Source organism: Accipiter gentilis, chromosome 1 (assembly GCF_929443795.1).
Source record: "Accipiter gentilis chromosome 1, bAccGen1.1, whole genome shotgun sequence".
Taxonomy (NCBI): domain Eukaryota; kingdom Metazoa; phylum Chordata; class Aves; order Accipitriformes; family Accipitridae; genus Astur; species Astur gentilis.
The window spans coordinates 25,329,771-25,348,977 of NC_064880.1; the positions used below are offsets into that span (position 1 = coordinate 25,329,771).

The following is a 19,207-nucleotide window of genomic DNA, read 5'->3' on the forward strand; positions in this document are numbered from 1 at the left end:
ACTCGGCGCCCCGGGCGGGGGCGGGCCCTGGGGAGCCCCGGCGTGGGCGGGGCGCCGGGGCCCGAGGGCGTTCCCGGGGCGGGGCTAGGGGCAGGGAGGCGGGGCGCGGGGCGGGGCGCGGGCGCGGCGCGGCGCGGGGGCGCCCGCCCGCCCCAGAGCGCAGGTGGCGGCGGCGGCGGCGGCACTGGCGGTCCCGGCGGGGCCCCGCTCCCGGCGCGGCGGCGGCGGCGGCGGCGGCGGCGGCAGGTGGCCGGGGCATGCGGCGGCGGTAGGACGCGCGGCGGCGATGGGCGGCCGGGGGCTGCCGGTGCCGCTGGTGCTGGGGCTGCCGCTGCTGCTGGGGCTGCCGGCGGCGGGGCGCGCCGCCTCCAAGGCGCTGGTGTGCCAGGAGATCACGGTGCCGATGTGCAAGGGCATCGGCTACAACCTCACCTACATGCCCAACCAGTTCAACCACGACACGCAGGATGAGGCCGGGCTGGAGGTGCACCAGTTCTGGCCGCTGGTGGAGATCCAGTGCTCCCCGGACCTGCGCTTCTTCCTCTGCAGCATGTACACCCCCATCTGCCTGCCCGACTACACCAAGCCGCTGCCCCCCTGCCGCTCCGTCTGCGAGCGGGCCAAGGCCGGCTGCTCGCCCATCATGCAGCAGTACGGCTTCGCCTGGCCCGAGAGGATGAGCTGCGACAGCCTGCCGGTGCTGGGGGACACCGAGGTGCTCTGCATGGGATACAACCGCACGGAAGCCACCACCCTGCCGCCTTTCTTTGGGAAGCCCACGCACCCGGCCAAGGACACGGCCAAAAACCTGACGCCGCTAGATGGGCAGCGCCCCTCGGGGATGGACTGCGGCCGGACTTGCAAGTGCAAAGCACCCCTGATCCCCATCTCCAAGGAGTCCCATCCGCTGTACAACCGTATCAGGACTGGGCAGGTACCCAACTGCGCCATCCCCTGCTACCAGCCCTACTTCACCCAGGATGAGAAGACTTTTGCCACCTTCTGGATCGGCCTCTGGTCCATCCTCTGCTTCCTTTCCACCTCCACCACTGTGGCCACCTTCCTCATCGACATGGAGCGCTTCAAGTACCCTGAGCGACCCATCATCTTCCTCTCTGCTTGCTACCTCTTTGTCTCCGTGGGCTACATCGTGCGGCTGGTGGCAGGGCACGCCAACGTGGCTTGCAACCCGGAGCACCACCACATCCACTATGAGACCACGGGCCCGGCTCTCTGCACCGTGGTTTTCCTTCTCCTCTACTTCTTTGGCATGGCCAGCTCCATCTGGTGGGTCATCCTGTCCCTCACCTGGTTCCTGGCAGCCGGCATGAAGTGGGGCAACGAGGCCATCGCTAGCTATGCGCAGTACTTCCACCTGGCTGCCTGGCTCATACCCAGCGCCAAATCCATCGCTGTACTGGCACTCAGCTCCGTGGACGGTGACCCGGTGGCCGGGGTTTGCTATGTGGGCAACCAGAGCCTGGAGAACCTGCGGGGCTTCGTGCTGGCACCGCTGGTGGTTTATCTCTTCACCGGCAGCCTCTTCCTGCTGGCCGGCTTCGTCTCTCTCTTTCGCATCCGCAGTGTGATCAAGCAGGGTGGCACCAAGACTGACAAGCTGGAGAAGCTGATGATCCGCATCGGCATCTTCACCGTGCTCTACACTGTACCTGCCACCATCGTCATCGCCTGCTACATCTACGAGCAGCACAACCGGGAGGCATGGGAGCGGGCGCAGAACTGCTCCTGCCCGGGGGACCCCCACCGCCCCAAGCCTGACTACGCCGTCTTCATGCTTAAGTACTTCATGTGCCTTGTGGTGGGCATCACGTCTGGCGTCTGGATCTGGTCTGGAAAGACACTTGAGTCCTGGAGGCGCTTCACGGCCCGCTGCTGCCAGGCCAGGAAGCCCGCGGGTGCCTCCGTGTACGGTGAGGCCAGCCCGGCGCTGGCAGGCAGGACAGCGCTGCCCAGCATGGCCTCCTACCACAAGCAGGTCCCACTGTCCCACGTGTGACCGGAGAGAGCCTCAGTGACCCCAGCCACAGGGAGGAGAGGGTTGCAAAGACCCTGGGCCACAGAAGAGGGGGTGGCAGCTGGGCCACCCCGGCATCCTCAGCCCCACCGTGGCAGTGCTGCCCGGGACCGAGCGAGTGCGCCCGCAGGGCACGGAGCAGCCACGGCCCCAGGCAGGGCAGGGGGAGGTGTTGCCAGCAACATGGGGGCAGAGGGACAGGGAGGCCTGGAGCCTGGCACCGTCGTGTATGCCCCATTTGGGGTCCCATGCCCTGTTTGGGGTCCTGGGGCGCTGCTGCCTGCAGGCCGGTCAGGTCGCAGGTAGCCCTGGAGCACTGATTTGTGTCCCACAGTGAGCCTCTGGGCAGGTCTCGCTGGTGCTGGGGTGAAGGGGAGAGCTGCAGCAGGCAGGGCAGGTGGTGGCTCCCAACCCCGGGTGATGCACTGGCACCGGCACCGAGCCACTCACCAGAACCCCGGGAGGATGCGAGGGGGCTGGGGAGAGCTGGCAGTGGGGACTGCCTCCCTGCTGTGCGCCACCCAGGTCCCCGGGCACAGGGCACAGCTCCGTGGTGCGGAGGAGGGGGCTGGGGGCCCCAGTGCGATGTTGCCGCTGGCCCCGCTCGGGCAGCGGCACGCTGGGCGGGAGGAAGGGAGCGAGCTGCGTGGGCTGGGGGCTTCGCAGGCGGTGGCGGTGCAGGAGGAAGGGGCTGCGGGGAGGAACTGCCACCCAGCCCTCGAGGCGGGCAGGGAGAGGGTCCCAACTGTCTGCAGCGCAGGTGGGGACCAGGCGGTCCCAGAGGTCCCTTCTCCCTGGGGCAAGCGCCTGCAGGCTCTCCCCGGGCAGAGGGCTCGGGGCCGGGCAGGGACTGGTGCCGGTGGGGCTCGGCTCTGCAGCACCAACTCCTGGGTTCGCCCCGCCGCTCTGCGGTGGGCATCCAGCTCCACTCCACGGAGCAACTCGCCCCGGAGAGCCGAGGGGCTGCGCGGGTGACGAGGCTGCTGTCCCAGCACGGGGTTTGCAAGGAGCCCGGGGCACCGCTGGCCCTGGCACTGAGAGCAGCCTCCTCCCGAGCTGCCATGTGCTCTGGGAAGGGGTCGATGCTGCTCCGTGCCTCTCGCCTCTGCAGCAGGGTGAGTTTCTCGTGTCTGCCTGGTGCCGTGCAGGTTACCTGGGGTGAGGTAGGCAGCCCCAGCGCCCTGCCTGCCAGCTGTGGCACGCGGTGCAGCAGCTGAGCGTGGCACAACCAACCCTAAAAAGGGTGGTTGTGCTTTTGCAGCAGGTAGTGCATGCATGGCGGGGAGGTTTCCAAGCCAGGCGGCAGTCTGTCTCTCCTGGGGAGCAGCTGGGTTTTCTAGCCAGCCAGCTTCAACACTTCTGGCTGCTTTTTTCAAAGCTGTGCCTCTGTTGGAGACGGTGCCGGGTTCGAGAGTGAGCAGTTAATTTAGGAAAACTCAGTAGAGCATTTGTAGTCTCTTTCCTCCAGCTTCCTAAGCGTTTTTCACTTCCCTAGGTCAGACAGCAGCAGAGCACTGACAGAACTGGTGCCTGGCATTAAGTGGTGGTGACAGCTGGGTTTCGATAAGTAGAGTGATGGCAGGGGGGGCCTGGTTGTCAACTTCACTGAATGCAGTGAGGATGAGGGGCTTTGGCTGCGGCACGGGATGGGGCACAGCTGGCGAGAGATGGCTGCCTCTGGCTTCAGCCTGCTTGTGAAAGCACCCAGTTTGGGGTTTTTTCCCCGCTACCCTAAGTGGTGATCATGTATGTAACTGCCCAGCCACTACTCGAGTCCTTTTTGCCCTCCTTCAAGCGTGGCACTGTGACCTGGCTGCTTGAGCACTGGAGAACAACTGCTGGCTTTGCTCCTGCGGGGACTGCAAGGATCCGAGGTTGTTCTGAACGCCCTCGGACCACTTCAGTCAAGAAGGTTTCCACCTCATTTTAAACCCAAAGCCTGAGAAGTGAAGGGACGCTTGAGTGGCACATCTACTGATCAAGGTACTGCCAAGGTACTGCATGAGTGTCTCTGGGGCATTCTGGCCAGAGGGGCCAGCGGTGCAGGGATGGAGAGCTCGGCAGGGACTGCGCAGCCGCTCATATCAGCACTCTTGCACAGAGGGCTCGCTCCCTCCAGTGTGCTGCAGTACTTCACCGCGGACAGAATTGTACCATGTTGTGTTACAAACTGTAAATAGTTGTATTATAGCCTGGTTCGTACATACAGAAGCCGTAGTGACCTTTGATATGGGTTTGGGACAGGTGTGTTCTCGGCAGCGAGGCAGGTCAGGCGCAGAGACGCTGTGGGTAGTCTCGTGTTGTAATCCAGGGCATTAAATGATTCCAGCCTGCTCCAATCCATGCCTTGCTGGACTCCTCTCTTTCTATAGTGCCTTTTGTAGATACAGCTAAACACACATCATGCAATACAATGAACAAAACCGTGTCAAAGGTGGTGTTTTGTTGTTTTTGTTTTTTCCAAAGTGCAACTGACTGTGTAAAGCTTTTTTTTAAAGGAAAAAAAAAAAAAAAAAAAGAAATCCAAGATTAGCTACAAACTGTTGCCTATTGAAAAATGCAAGAGCATTTTCAGCTTTGATCTAACGGTAGGTTAATACAATCAACTTGTGTTTGAGCCAGGCTTCTCAGCAACAAGTGGCAGGAGGGGGAAACGAGTCGTTGCTGTGTGCCCTGTATGCTGTAGCCAATTTACATGTTGGGGTTTTTTTGCCTCTTCCATTACTGATGCTCTTCAACGTTGTTTAAATAACTGTACTATATTTTGTGAAAAGCTGAACAAATTTTATTCAAAGAGAAGTATTGAGATTAGTTATTTATGAGGACAAAAAAAAAATGTGTGGTGTTTTCTTTGCTTCTGCTAGAATATTAATTACCATAAGAACTTAACTGGGGGGGGACACAGGGAGGCACGTGCTGGAGGGCTGTGCGGGGCTCTTATCACAAGGGATTGTGGAGGACTGGTGAGGCAACTACACTTGTGTCGTGCAGGAACAGCATGGTCTGTGTGCACAAACCCCACGGGGTGCTGCCCTCGGCATGGGGGGGTGTCACGTACCCGCGCCCTCACCGCTGGCATGCCCCGGCCCACCACAGTGCTGCGTGTCCCAGCCCGGGTGCAGCAGCCTGCCTCTGCACTGAACTGGGTTTAATCCTCAGGGGCTGCCGTTGCTGCTGGCTGGTGCCCGTGACCTCGCTTGCTAGCGTGTTTCCTTGACAGGCCAAAGTCACACCTCGCTGGTAGAAGAGGGTTAACTATCAACTTTTATTGGTGTTCTGCAGTTTGCACAGTATCAGTCCCTCGCCCTGTGCTGAGATCAGGCCCTGAGTAGGTGCCCTTTGATACTTTTCAGGCCAAGCAGATGACAGCTCTTAGCCAAGGGGGATGCTGCACGCAGATCTGCGCATCCATGTTGCCATCTGCTGTGCGCTCTCTCCTGTTGGGAGGAGCACTGTAGGAAGGAGAGCAAGGGGTTAAGGCTGGCTTCGTGGTGACTAATGGTGCAGGACTCTGCTATCTAGTTAGGTGTGTAGGCACACACTAGGTCCCACTAGATAGGATCTCTTACCTGGAAGCAGCATTCCAGCACCCAACGATAAACCTGACAGCCTCACCCGATTCCTCAGTGCCAGCTGATCTGCCCTCCCGGTGCTCAAGTACAGGCAAAACACAGTCAGGGGCTGATCCTATCGTGCGCAGGGCAACTGTTTTGGGCTGTGGAGGGGACGTGCACCATCTCAGCACGAGGTTCTTACTGAGGAGCTGCAGACACCGACCGCCTGCCTCCAGAAGTAACTCCAGCACCTTGCTGGCAGCCTTGTTGTCATCCTCGCCTCCCAGGAAGCCACCGTGTCCTCACTAAACAGGAGTTTGGCAGAGCTGCCATCCGCTGCCTACCTTGAGCCACCGTTTTGGAGCAAGGGAAGGGCCATTAGTGCAGGCAGCCGTTTGCAGATCACCTGCAGGACTCTCTTCCTGTGAGCACACGTGTGGTCGTGCGCAGCCCAGCCTAATGCTTGTGCTGGTGCGTTGCTCTTGTGCTTTCCATGTCCCATCTGGTCAACTTAGGCCATCCTTGAGGCAGTCAGTGGCTTCCTTGGAGTTAAACAGTGCAAATACAGCACAATTTCAGGCTGGGTGGTATGGAGAACGACAGTGTCTGACAGCATGGGGACCATGTGGCTTCTCAAATATCACAGAGCAGAAGCCAAAGTGGTTGTTTCACCTAAAACATGCCTTGTCTGCAAAGTAAGCCCGAAACTTATAATCCTATGACAAACAAGCCCATGTTCAGTCAGTTAAATGCTCTTTCTCTAGCTGGTCAACTGGGGGCGTGGGGGGTGTGTGTAGCGGGGGTTGCTAGTGTAAGGGCACTACAGTCACTTTGGCAGCACCCTGTAATTCACTGTATATTGTCAAATAACTTATTTGGTGCAAGTGTAGTTTTCCCAGATAACATTACAGAAAATCAGGCCTACATAATGCTACTGCACTACTGTGCTATGGGAAATACCAGTGCAGGACAGGGGCAGCAGCCTGCTCCATACTGAGCTCTGAACGCACCAGCTCACCCTGCCCCACGCACACCTGCCAACCCCCTGTGCAAGCTCTTGCCTCAATTGCTCTTCTGTCCTCTTCTACTTGCTCAGGTGATGCTTGACGCCTATGCTCTTATCCAGAAGCGATGGTCTTGACATTTATTCCATTGCTGAAGTGCCTGTCCTCTTAAGTGCCAAACCCACACTGAAGTAGCTCTCATAAAATTCCCTTAGAAACAAAATACACAGTCCCGTACACAAAGGGACAGGGCTGCTGAAGCCCAAGGGCATCACGTAGCCCACAAACACGTCCATGACTTGCTGCCCCTGCTGACCGCTACCATACAATGCTCGTGTTATTCTTGCTGGTGCTCACATTATTCTTGCTGGGCCATAACATAGCTATTGTCTCTGCAAACAGTATTTACTGCCAGCTGGGGATTGCTGCCCTGGAACTGAATGCAGGCAGAGGTCACCTCAACATAGATTAAACATTATTCAGCTGTTGGGTTAAGAGAAACAAGGTACATTGATCCTGTAGCTGGTTGCTCTTCGCTGGGAGCAGAGGTGAGTAACAATCTCTGCAATTCCTGTATTCTAACTATGTTTGTATTTCTTTTGCCTTTTTGAGAAATGTGCTGCCAACACATGGCAAAGTTACAGGGTATCCCCACTCAGTTCATCTTCCAGCAGAACCACCTAAATGCAATTCCTTCTGAAACGCTATCACTGCTCATCCCTTCAAAAGGCAGCTGTATGGTTTACTTTTTATTGTTTACCTAAGAAATCCACTAGTTGTGTTTTCCAGAATCTAACAACTCTTACCAGGACCATTAACCAGAAAGTTAAATGAATTGCTGTTTTTCCTCTCTCAAGAAGCTGAGTTGTAGTTGAGCCCTGTTCAGTATCTGCTGAACAGATCAAAATCCTACTGACAATGTGCTCTGGGCTATGCTACAGTAAAACTAAAGCCAGTTAAGGTGCGAGGCAAAATTAAGTTCGGAGCAGCAGTCTCCTGCAGGATATATTGCAGAAGCAGCTGTCAGCTCGAGTTGTCATTCACCTGCCCTCCAGATCAGCAGGAAAAGCCTCCATCTCATTTGGCAAAAAAGGTAAATGCCCCAAGTTTCTGCCGAGCACCTCACAGCTGAATGGCTGCATTTGCAGAAGCTGTGTGCCAGCCCACAGAAAAGTGCATCCAGACAGATCCCACAAAGTTGAAGGCACCTGGCAGTGCTAAGGAAAAAACCCCCAAAAACCCCAACTTGTTAGCAATTAGGTCACAAGTCAATGCAGGAGTTGGTCACTTGTAGCTTCCAATTTAGTGCTTCTCAAGGAAGGACTTAAAAACCAGCAAATCACCTCCAGAGAGAGACTGGCCCTACTTAAAGGCCATTTAAGTGCAAAGAAACTGTCAGTGAGTCGTTATTTGAGCAGCCGGAGTCAAATTCTAAATCCAAACGACATGTGGGAATAGGCAGCTACACAAGACTCTACCACGCCTTCAGCTGAAGCAGGCTGCCAGGGCCCTGCCCCACGCTGCCGACCAAGCGGCTCACAGTTGCCAAATGACCTCTGCTGCCGGTTCCCCAGACATTCACAAGTTGCTGGGATAAAATGAAGGCGAGGGGCTGGTATGGGGAATGGAGGGGCCTTAACACACACCACTGGGTTTTCTTCTTTCTTTTTTCAGACTTGAGAGAAGCTGCACAGTCCCAAATACTCATGAGGGGGAATGAAATCAGACAGCTGTACAGAACACACAATTCACCTTTAACTTTAATTAAAATAGAGTTTATTAGCTTTTCTTTTAATACAAACATGAGAAAGGAAAACCACCTGAAGATGTAGCATTATTTTCAAAATTGAACTGTGATCGATACCTGAAGTGCCAAGTTCCAAGGATTTGGGAGCCAGGGGCTGGCATATTTGCATACCACAAAAGGCTATACACATCATTTTAACAGTTGAGTGCAGCCAAACTGATGATTACACTCAGACAGCCCCACACTCTCAAAGGTATATGGGCTTGCTATTCAGTGTAAGTGTCTGGGCCTTGGCTGGAAGAGGAGGTGCACAAAGCCTGTGCCATTCGGAGGCAGATCTGCTCCTAGGACAAACCGCCTAGAATCTATTTGGATCCAAGAAGGGAAGATACTACAAAGACTTGTAACAGGAAGAGTCTAATAATACTTATCCTGTTTAGAGTTCAGTTTCAGAGCCTGAAAGTAAGCTCTGTTCCAAAATCTCAGAAAGAGCAAAACCCAAGCCTCTAAAGCAGTTGCACAAGATAAAATTCACTTTGGAGGGCCGGGGGGGGGGTGGCTAGGGAGGAAAGGGGGTTTTACAGAAAGTTTTTTTATAATTCTCAATTGAACACAGTATTTTTCAATCTACCTTGCTAGGTAGTCCAGGATTCTCAAACTCATTACTGTCTCATGAATGTAAATCCCTCCCAGGCAACAAAAACCCAAGGAGAGCCAGATGGATGCACAATATCAGCTTTAGGAACTCCACTGTATATAGCACAAGAGATCTGCAGTAGAACTCAGAGAAGCAGTGCTGCACACATGCCATTCACCATTGGATTGCTACACTGTTTGGGATGGTGATGATGTTTCCAGACCAACTTTCTCATTCATTGCCTCAGAAAAATATACAGATTGCATCTCTTCCAGAGCGATACAAGTATTAGAAAATGAGAGAAGCACCATAATTCACAAGAAATGCAGCATGGACCCTATACATTTTAACAATACATAAAACCATATCTCTGCCCCAGTCAAAACATTCAGAGTCTTTTGACAATCTCTACTGGAGTGAAGTTGTGGGTGCAGAGTTGGAATTCCTTCCTGCTGGGCAGCTTCTTGGTTATGAACAGATCACCAACAATAGCAGCTTTTAGTAGCCAAACCAGGGAAAAGCCGTCAACATGTGTCTATGCTACTGTTTTCAGCTCCAGAGTGGCTTTTATACTTTAAGAGAGTCCCATGTTTTGTTTTGTTTTTGTTAACACTGCATTGACCTGAAATACAAATGCAGCGAGACTCTGGATGACAGGGGAGAGAAGGGAAGAATGTTGTAACTATAGTCATGTGGTTAGTGTTTAAATTCTAAAATTTAAAACTACTTATTATTAAAAACCTCAAGAGTTCACAGCTATAGGCCTACATAGTAAGCAAACATCTGTGGGGGAGAGAAGGAGAGAAGTTTGTTTTTGCACCTCTGGATACATCAGAAGGAGGAAAGAGTTGATTTGACAAAGGTCTTGTCTTTTGCACCAAGTGCGCTCCTCAAGCTCTGGGCTCCCTCGGCTAGTTTACCCTCCTCTCCTTCTCTTGCTGGAAGACACCATCACCGCTGGCTTGTGTGCATGGAGTGGTGGTACTCCTCCAATTCATATGGACGCTGGTTCATGGTGCTGCACCTTTCTCTCTCCTCAGGAGAGGATGGCATTAGAACGGCGGATACCAACTAAGTTATCAGCACTGAAAGATCGTCTCATAGCAGCTTTTGACAAGTCTTTGTATTTGTCTTCACACAGCCGGGAGATAGCCTGGATACCACGTTCAGATACAAAATGGAAAGTACACATTAGAAAAGTCTGAACATTTCATGGAAGCTTTTACAAGTGTAATACCAACAAAGCAGGCACTCTGTAGCAGTGACGCTACCAGCTTTTTTTTTCCTAGAATGAAAGTAGGTAAGAACTACTTTGGAGGGAAGATACTAAAGGGGTCTGTCCCCGTGCTAACAAGAACCCTGTCAGAAAGACAGACATAAGGAAGGTAAGTGGTCTCCATATACAAGTATTTTCATTCTTTTACCAGTCTCACTATCTAATGAAAAACTTGGATCCATTTCAGACTTAAGAGTTTGTGGAATTAATGTTCAAAATTGCACCTAGTAGCTAGGTCTGCTGCATGCAGCAGCACAAAAATCTTATTTTAATGGTATAAAACCACACACAGCCATTTCTATGAGAGAAAAGGTTCAAACTGAAAAGGTTTCTGCACTCCCTTGGGCACCTTGCCCTTGGCCACTCGGTGCAAGTGAGCCTAGGAAATGAAGTTCTACTAGGACCTCACCTCCATTTTGCCTTTACCATCTCTACACCCTTGCCCGCAATGTGCTCTGCCCGGGATCACTCACATGATCAGGTTCCTGCAGAGGTCCGAGAAGGGAGGGCAGCCCACTGCTCGATGGCATGGCAATAGCCATGGCACTTAATACAGCTATTGAGTATCAGCACATGTGGACAACTTAGTATTTAACTGTTTTTTCACCTGTTTATTGGCTTGCCTCTGCTCTGCTTATCTAGCTAGTCAAGCAGCTTTTATTCTGATGCAGCTATTCCAGTAACAAGGTTCATTATTTAAATCTTAATAACACACGATTGTCCAGGAAAACACTGTGCGTCCTCCCCTGCAAGGTCTATTTCTGATTGGAGCCTTCAGGCATTATCAATGCAAATAAATAAGTATACCTGTAATAAAAGGCTGAACTGAATTTCAGTCCTGAACATTTACTTCCATTAATAATTTACCACCTATCACCAGGTGAACTTTCAGAGTCCTGCGACCAGCTACAAGCCTACACCTTTCCTTTAAGGGAGCACCCATTCAGCACAGCCCAGTGTTCTGGAAGTTCAAAAGGTGAAAAACACTCTGAGCATGAATAAACTTCTAAGTGGATTTTAAAATAATTATTTACATTTATTTCTGCTGACCTTCTGGAGACATGCATTTGGCTCAAGAGTGGCATTCTTTGAGACACTGGCTGCATGAGCTCCTGGTGCAAGACCAGACAGACTCTCCATCCTGTTTTAATGCTAGCACATCAATCATAAAGCAACCTGTGTTGACATATTTAGCCCCAGTCACCCATATGGTGTAAATCAGTTTTCAGTCCCTGCAATACTAATTCACTGTTTCATACAGGCTCCTTCAACTGCTTGTGTGCCTCTAACCGAAAGGTAGAATTAAAAATTTTAGCAAATGGTTTGAATATTTACCACATTTTAGAATTAAAACCCAAAAGGTCCTATATACATGCATTAGTAAGTGCATTATGGCAAATCACATACTGTACTGAAAATTACTCTGGTTTTAAATACCAAGCCCCCAAATGCTAGCAAAGAAGAAACAAAACAGGCTCACAATCTGTAAATCATCCACTCATACCTGGGCACTGAGCAGTTCAGTAAACAATTTCCTGTGGAATATGAACTGCCCTACAACCACATTTACAATCAGTGACAGTGTTAGCTTAAAGTGCAAGTAACAAGGGTGAGACAAAGCAGAAGAGTTGCATTATTTAACTTTAAATAGAGGAATTCATAGGCATATCATACCTATCGTTCCAAAGGACCAGAAGGGATCACGCTTATTGCCAGAGCTCACCCACTTCTGGGACAAAATAAGAAGACCTGGCACTTGGCAGAATTATTGGGGGTGGACAATAGAACAATATAAGCCAAGAATACTGTAGCACACCCCTCTTTGAAAGGGACTGTGGTATCAGTGTATGCAGGGTCTGTGGTAATGCCTTTGTTAAAGGGTCAACAAAACAACATGCAGAGTCATCAATTAAACCTGGACAGATGAAAGGTTGCATTGATCCAACAAGAAATTTTGCCTGGGAACCCAGGTAATTTAGATATTTTCAAAATGTCTTTCATATCTCCAGCAACTAGGAAGACTGACTCTGCAAAAGTTGAGTTTTTTTAAAAATTAGCCTTCCTACCAAAGAAAGCTGCAGGGACTCACAGAAGGGCAGCCTTTCCCATTGGGCAGAAGGGGCCAGTAATCTCTATTTACACTCCTCTGGACATTCTTAAGGACTCCTAATAAGCAGCTATTCCAAAAGGTTATCTTAAAGCAGCATTTCTTTGGAAAGGTGAGGTTCTAAAAGTTGTGAAAAGAAACATATTATTATTTCTGCAACTTTCCCCAGACAAATGGTTTATTAAACCATGAGAGCAGTAAGAGTGCTGCCTCTAAATCTAAAAGCAGCTGTGCAGTGGGATGCAGTGGGAAACCTTCAGCTGGTAGTATTTAGAAAGGTCTGAGTGTGACTGTCTCTAGGTGCTTGGAATACAGACTGCGACCAGGGAAGGACAGACAATCCATTACATATGACACTAATCCTTTCACTCTTAAGTAGCCTAGCTGAGCTACGGTTCCCAAAATAACATCCATTTTATTTTGTGATCTGCTAGACTTCCGTAATCTCTGTCCCTTCCTTGCCTCAGAATACTAGCTTAGCCTAGGCATGGTTTTAGAAGTGCTAACTGTAGTTATAAAGGGGTTAAATTAGCCTGTAATACACTAATCTAAAAGCTTTTTAGTTTTTCTAACCACCACTTAACATGATTAGCAACAGATGCTCTTACTACACATACAGAGTGCCCTGCTCAGCCAATCTCAGACCATTACCTCCAGTTTCTGTGCTCGCTCTTTACTGAGAGGCTCCAGCAGAAAGCTCAGGTTATTGTCATCTGCTAGGGAGCGAAGATCGAAGTAGTATTTGGCGTAAACACTGGCAGGAACATTGATATTAAACTGCAGTAGCTCCAAGAAGTGTCTTTCCATCTCATTCCTAGGAGGCATAAGGGACAGAAGACAAAGGAAAAAAAAGATTGGTTTAGCTGGCTGAAAACACTGAAGAGACCTCAAGCTTGTTTTTAAAACCAGCAACTTTGAAATAGTCATCGAGAGCTCTGCATTATTGGTTTTGAGAGACAGGTCATTCACTAGTGCTCAAAACAAGGTGCAGCTTTTGAGCCCTGGCACCTCCGGCTCAGAGAGAAAGGTAGTGCCCTGTCGTGCACTCGCTCGGCTGACCGGGGAGGTTCATTCTTTGGAGTTCCATTAGTGCAGCTGTACAATTCATGCGCCATTCTCACTCTCGCACGGCCCCACACTATAGTGATCAGATGAAAGGAATGATGTATGCTGTTTATTAGCTCTGAAGAACTTGCAGACATTTTCACCAGGCTGATAACAGGAAGGGGGTTTATTGAAGTAGAGGCGGACTAACAAAAGGAGTAGGCAGATCACCACGGCAACAAATGGATCTATGAAGAGCTGCTGCTATTATCTCACAGAAAAAAGCCTCTTGAAGCAACATGGATTCATCTTCAATAAATAAATAAATAAGCAGCATTAGGTGGGAGAAGGAATTTTCTCCTCAATAGCATTAGGCAGGGTAACAAAGTACTATGTCAAAGGGCACTGTCCAGTTTTTACTTACTCGTCTATTTTCACTGGGCAAAATATTTGGAGGGAAGTGGGAAGAGCGCCATGACATGAAAAAGGCTGCTTCAGCTACTGTACCCTGGTCAGCTAAATCAGAGGTGTTCTACAGATGAAAAACAATATTTTACAAATTAACCTAAAAGAAACTGGTGGTACCCAAACCAAGCAATTTTGTTTCAACACTAACTCAACAATTGTTCCTACTGGTAGCAGACCCGTCTCAACAGAATTTAGCAGCTGCATAGGCCAACTGTGAATACACCAGAAGATAAGTTGCACAAATTCAGTGCCAAGGCTGTTCTGGCTTTCTGGGAGCTTTCAAAATGGATGTTTTACCTATCAGAGGTGGGGAAATAAATCAAGGAATCATTCAGGCTGTGTCCTGTATTGGATGGCGGGTCTCAATATGAATAGCAGCTTTGTGCTTGTTTCTAATATAGTGGACTTGAGTATCATTCAACCTAGTGCCAAAATTAATTTCCTGTTCATATGGTCATAAGCCTATAGAAATGTAAATCAGATAATGTTTTGATGATCAGCTGATCAGAGCTTGATTTGCACTGTGAATAAACGTTCTTCACTGCCCCTTTTTTACTCACTACACTAATACATTTTAATTGTGTAAAAATACAATTCTTCATTGGATTAACAAGTGTCTTAACAGTGGTTTAAAACCTGGGAAAGGATAATGCCCATGTGTTTTCTGTGCCTTATTTACAAATATATGTAGCCAAAAGAATGAACAGCATGTGTCCCCTTACAAGCAATATTAGCAAGAGTAGCAGCTGCAGAGTTAGTTTTGCAGTGATTATGGATTCGCTCTCATCAAAGCAAGCAAGTTTTGACAAAGGATGACTTCCAAATATCAATTTAATTTCCTTTGATTTTTTTCCCCCATTAGAAATAAGTAAAACAACAACAAAAAAAACCCCACCCCCCAAAACCCAAAAGTAAAACCCCTTTCAGTAAAAAAAACCACCTTTGCTTTGGTCAAATAAGAAGGGGGTTGTGATAGAAAAAATAAGATGAACATTTTACCTATGTTGAGCAGGAAAAGGCTAAGGCAGGTGAACTCATCTGCCAGTTGCGAAGCCTAGATCACATATCCTTTAACAAACTTTGACCCACTAGCAGTTTCTGTGAGAGCCGTGCAGCTTACACTGCTAACAGAGTTGTGAGGTGGGGCTGCCAAACAAGTGTCTTTAAGCAGTAAGGAGAGTGTGTTTGGTGGGGATGAGGTGCACCTACACTGCCTTCAGGAGAGGTGCCTGGCTTGTACACATACGCATACGTGCACACAAACACAGATTTGCAAACTGGGTGAACTAAACCAGATATAAACCCTTTTGCCAGTTCCAGCGTCGTGTAACTCCCATGCTTGGCTTGCAGTAGCTCAACAAGAGTATCCATCAGGTTAGTGAGATTGTTCTACATATGTAGAGCCAAGAGGAAAATTCACAAAAAGTTCACAAACAATACCTGGCAGAGTCCTGCCAAGCAATCTTTAGCTGGGGAGCTGCTGGGGTTTTGGGTGGAGTTTTTGGCAGCATCACCGGCTGTCTCCAATGTTAGAATGCGACCATGCCTGAAATCCGTTGCCAATTGTTTTCTCTCAGTAACGCTTGTATTCGGAATACCTAACACTCACCATCAAGTGACTAGTTTAAAAAATACTGGAACTACTAAAGCTGACAATTAACTATAGTACCAACCATTAATTGAAAGTAGACTTATAAACTTAAAACTTAATTTTGCTGAGTATTTTAAGCAGTTTTCCAAGGTCCCAATTATGATGATGTTATCCCACCCAGGACCAGTGAAGTCTGCCAAGCTGCAGCAGTGCGGGGCCTGGGATGGACACCCCTGGGCCACTGTGAGAAAGGGGTTGTACAGTTTCTGCCCATACCTAAATTCAAAGGTCTAAGTCATTTCAAATGAGATGGGATTACAAAAATCCCATCTTCAAATTGGAGGAAAAAATAAGCCTAAATTCAGTCTATTTTCCTTACCACCATCACTGCTTTGAAAATGTAAGTACTGACAATTTCAGGAGACCCAACATCAGCAATAGAGAATAAACATCCTGCTTGTTACAGATATTTTCAGTGCTATCAATTTGATTTGTCCCAAACAGGGCCAGAAGAAGAGACATCAAAAGAGCAAGATGTATGTGCTCCAGCACTCCTAGCACCGCTGACCCCACTTCAGCCATCTCAGAGTTATTTGCAGCAATGCTTCAAGTATGTTCCTCAGACAGATGAGCACTCTGAGCCAGGTTGAGTGAAGATGCACATTGTATAAAATCACTAATTAGGCTTTCCTGAAAGCAGGGCTGGCACAGCCCTGCATTTGGAGACAAAGAACTCCCAGGCAAGGGGTATGTATAAAACAAGGTACTATGTTTTCAATATGAAATAACTTGAATAACAAAAACTGTTTTGGTGCAGGTAACTCACCCATTTTTAGAAATGCTGCCCCCTATCTAAAAAGAAGAAAATTGGATATTCCTCCTCCTAAAGAGTCCCAGATAAATAATTACTGTATTTTAAACATCAGCTTTAGGCTGAATCCAGGAAAGAGAGCTTGGGGCAAAACCAGACTCTCTCACACAGGTAGCCTCCCAGTGCTGTGTGCAAACCTCTACCACCTCAGTCTGTTCCTGTACTAGAACTGACTGTTACTACACAGGCCTCGACACATGCTGAATTAAAGCACAGCAGTGTGATAAAACCGAAACACACATAAAACATGTCATAAAGTTTATTAAGGCCAGAAAGCCTGATATTAAGTTAGCCTTCTAGCATTTCTACCACTGTGCTAATAAGGGAAATAGGGGAACAACCTGGCAAATAGAATTAAAACAAAGCTGACGTCTCAAAGCTCTCAGATGGAACTTTGTGAGAAGGAATTTAACAGAAAATCTAATGGGCCAAATCCATTCCACAGAAACATGCCTCCAGCCCATAGTATGAGCTTGGAGCCACAAGGATGAACATCCTCTGAAACTGCAGAAATTGTAGGGCTTAAAGCTGAGCGCACCAAGAAAAGACAGCAGATTCAAAATTTCTGAAAAACTGAAATCTGCATCTGAGACAAGAATATATACAAGGAACAGCCTTACATAAACAAGCAGTAGTAAGATTGAGGATTTTGTTCCCAGCACTGTAGGCAAGTCTAAGAACTCACCCAAAGAGGATGAGCTGTAGCAGTAGCTGGGTGTAACACATGCAACCACAGATACCAACACAAATGACACCCGTCTGCCAGGAGCAATGGCTAGAATTCAGACCTTGAGATACTTAGGCCTTAGCTGGATATAAAAGCAGACACATAAGTCACAAGTTATGGCTTACCCTGCAATTTTTTAAATTCTAAAACAGAAGGAACAAATTTAATTCACTTTTTTTCCCTTGCCCAAAAGACTTTTGATAAGACTATAAATTGGGCACTTTAGAGTTACACCAATGCACAAACTTAGTGGAAACAAGCAGCCAGTCCTATGGTTCATCACTGGGGGAAAGAAGGTAAAGAAAACAAACTTTGAAGTTACTCACCCAAGTCATTAGAAATATTAATATAGATTTGTCTCAAATTAGGGTTATCCAAAGACTCCTAGGTTAAAAAAAGGGAATGAGGCCAGACACCAGATATACATCATGTACATATACCATAGCACCAGACATGCGTTTTTTTCAGTATGATCACAAAAATTGCCATTCCAAAAAAAACCCCCAACCCTCAAAAACCACCACTGTAGATTAGCCAAACCTTGCAACTTACATGTCCTCAACAGTAATGTCCTTCAATATTTGGCAATAATCCACATTCCACACAGCCTGATCATCCCAGACTTTAGAAGCCAGCAGAATAGCTCCTAGGACTATCCTCTTCCAGTTACTAGGGCATATGTCAATCTCTGCATAGGTTAAAAGCCTTTCCAAATAAACCTATAAAAAGGCAGAAAAAAAAATAATTATGTGTATAATTAAGACCTGGAGAGGACTTCTGAGTAGCAAGCATGACAGTCCAATATGATTATTTTATCCCATTATCATTAAGTGTGTCAAAATAAGTGATTACCACTTATACTTTAGAATCCAAACTTTCAGGACTTAAGAGGTTCCATTTTTTATTATAACATAAGAATGGACCACCAAGGTATACAATAAAGATACTGAAGAATCAGTTCTGAGCAATGAGCACTGCTGTTTCAGGGGGACACTGTTAGACCTCTTTCCGTCACCAAGTCACACAGTGACTGACAGGTTCTCATTAGGGCCTATCTGGGATAGTAAATCACTCTACATCACACTAGCCTTTCATCACAGTTAAGGTTCAGCACTTGTAGCTTAACAGGAAGTGCTAAAACCTGCACTGTGATCTCCAGTCATGGGATGAAGATGCATTAATTACTACCTTTCCACAATGAAAAGCGTTATAGTGCTATTTCTACCTCACCCTGTAAAGAACAGACTTCAATCCTTCACCTACAACACCACCATCCTCTGCTTTTATCTACATCACCAACTGCTTAGATAGTGAAAGATACCCGAGTCCATAGATCTTGTTCATGGATTCCTCCCATGTAATCTCAAATCAGCCCACAGATGTTGAATTGGTCCCTTCCTTAAAAGTTTTTTGCTATTTCACACTCCTATAATGATCCACGTACTAAGTAATTTGCATTTTCAAATTTGAATATAGATTGGTTTTAATGTTCTTTTCCCTAAACTAAGACCAAGGTCCTAATGAAACCTCAGATAAACTTGTGGGTGCAGGAAGCTGTTGTACAGGTCTAAGGGCAGGATCAATCTTCATTACTAGGGTCTCCCCACACTTTCTTCCCATCCTTTGCTTGTAGCCTTCAAGTGGACTAAAGGTGTTCCTATAGTAACAGAGCCACCTAGTGGTAAAGACGACTTTAAAAACTATAAATACTTCAGCTGGCTAGATTGCCTGGGGTTAGCCATCATCTTGTTCTGACAAAATTGCTTGCATGTCTTTGGAAAAGCAAAAACCTCAAACTACTTTCAGAGTTTCAATAGCTCTAACTGTATGGCCCTTTTAATTACTTATTTTCTTATTAAAGAAAGTCCTTCAAGCTGAGTTTGCTTAATTGCCACATGTTGGTGACAGTTCTCTACTCCTTTCAGACTCTTTCAGAAAGAAGCCACAATGAAGACTGAAGTCTAGGATGCTTAAGAGATTGTCTAATGCAGCAATTATATAGGTTGTGTTTTTTTCTTTCTCTTCAGAAACATATAGGTATATGCATGCATGCATATATGTGTGTGTGCATAAATAATCAGTATCATCAATTTTTTACATCCATCTTGCTTTCTGAAATCAAACAACAAACTGCAATGAGATTATT

At 47.9% G+C, this 19,207-nt stretch overlaps 2 protein-coding genes across 2 annotated transcripts in view; one reads left to right on the forward strand and one right to left on the reverse strand.

Annotated features, from left to right (window-relative positions):
- Positions 1-276: 276 nt before the first annotated feature.
- On the forward strand, positions 277-4,834 carry FZD5 (frizzled class receptor 5). The gene has a single exon (XM_049798654.1). The coding sequence runs from the start codon at positions 287-289 to the stop codon at positions 2,015-2,017; it is 1,731 nt and encodes a 576-aa protein (XP_049654611.1). The 5' UTR covers positions 277-286; the 3' UTR covers positions 2,018-4,834.
- A 3,486-nt stretch (positions 4,835-8,320) lies between these two features.
- The window catches only part of CCNYL1 (cyclin Y like 1), a 34,844-nt gene continuing 23,957 nt past the window's right edge, over positions 8,321-19,207 (reverse strand). Inside the window, exons 8-10 of the mRNA XM_049798669.1 lie at positions 17,614-17,780; positions 13,012-13,174; positions 8,321-10,130 (exon numbers count right to left, since the gene is read on the reverse strand). Of these exons, the coding sequence (XP_049654626.1) occupies positions 10,014-10,130; positions 13,012-13,174; positions 17,614-17,780 (447 nt within the window). The 3' untranslated portion in view covers positions 8,321-10,013. The remainder of the gene's footprint in view (positions 10,131-13,011; positions 13,175-17,613; positions 17,781-19,207) is intronic.

Bases quoted from the DNA above. Each gene is read 5' to 3' on its own strand.
- FZD5 (XM_049798654.1), top strand. From the start codon at position 287: ATGGGCGGCCGGGGGCTGCCGGTGCCGCTGGTGCTGGGGCTGCCGCTG.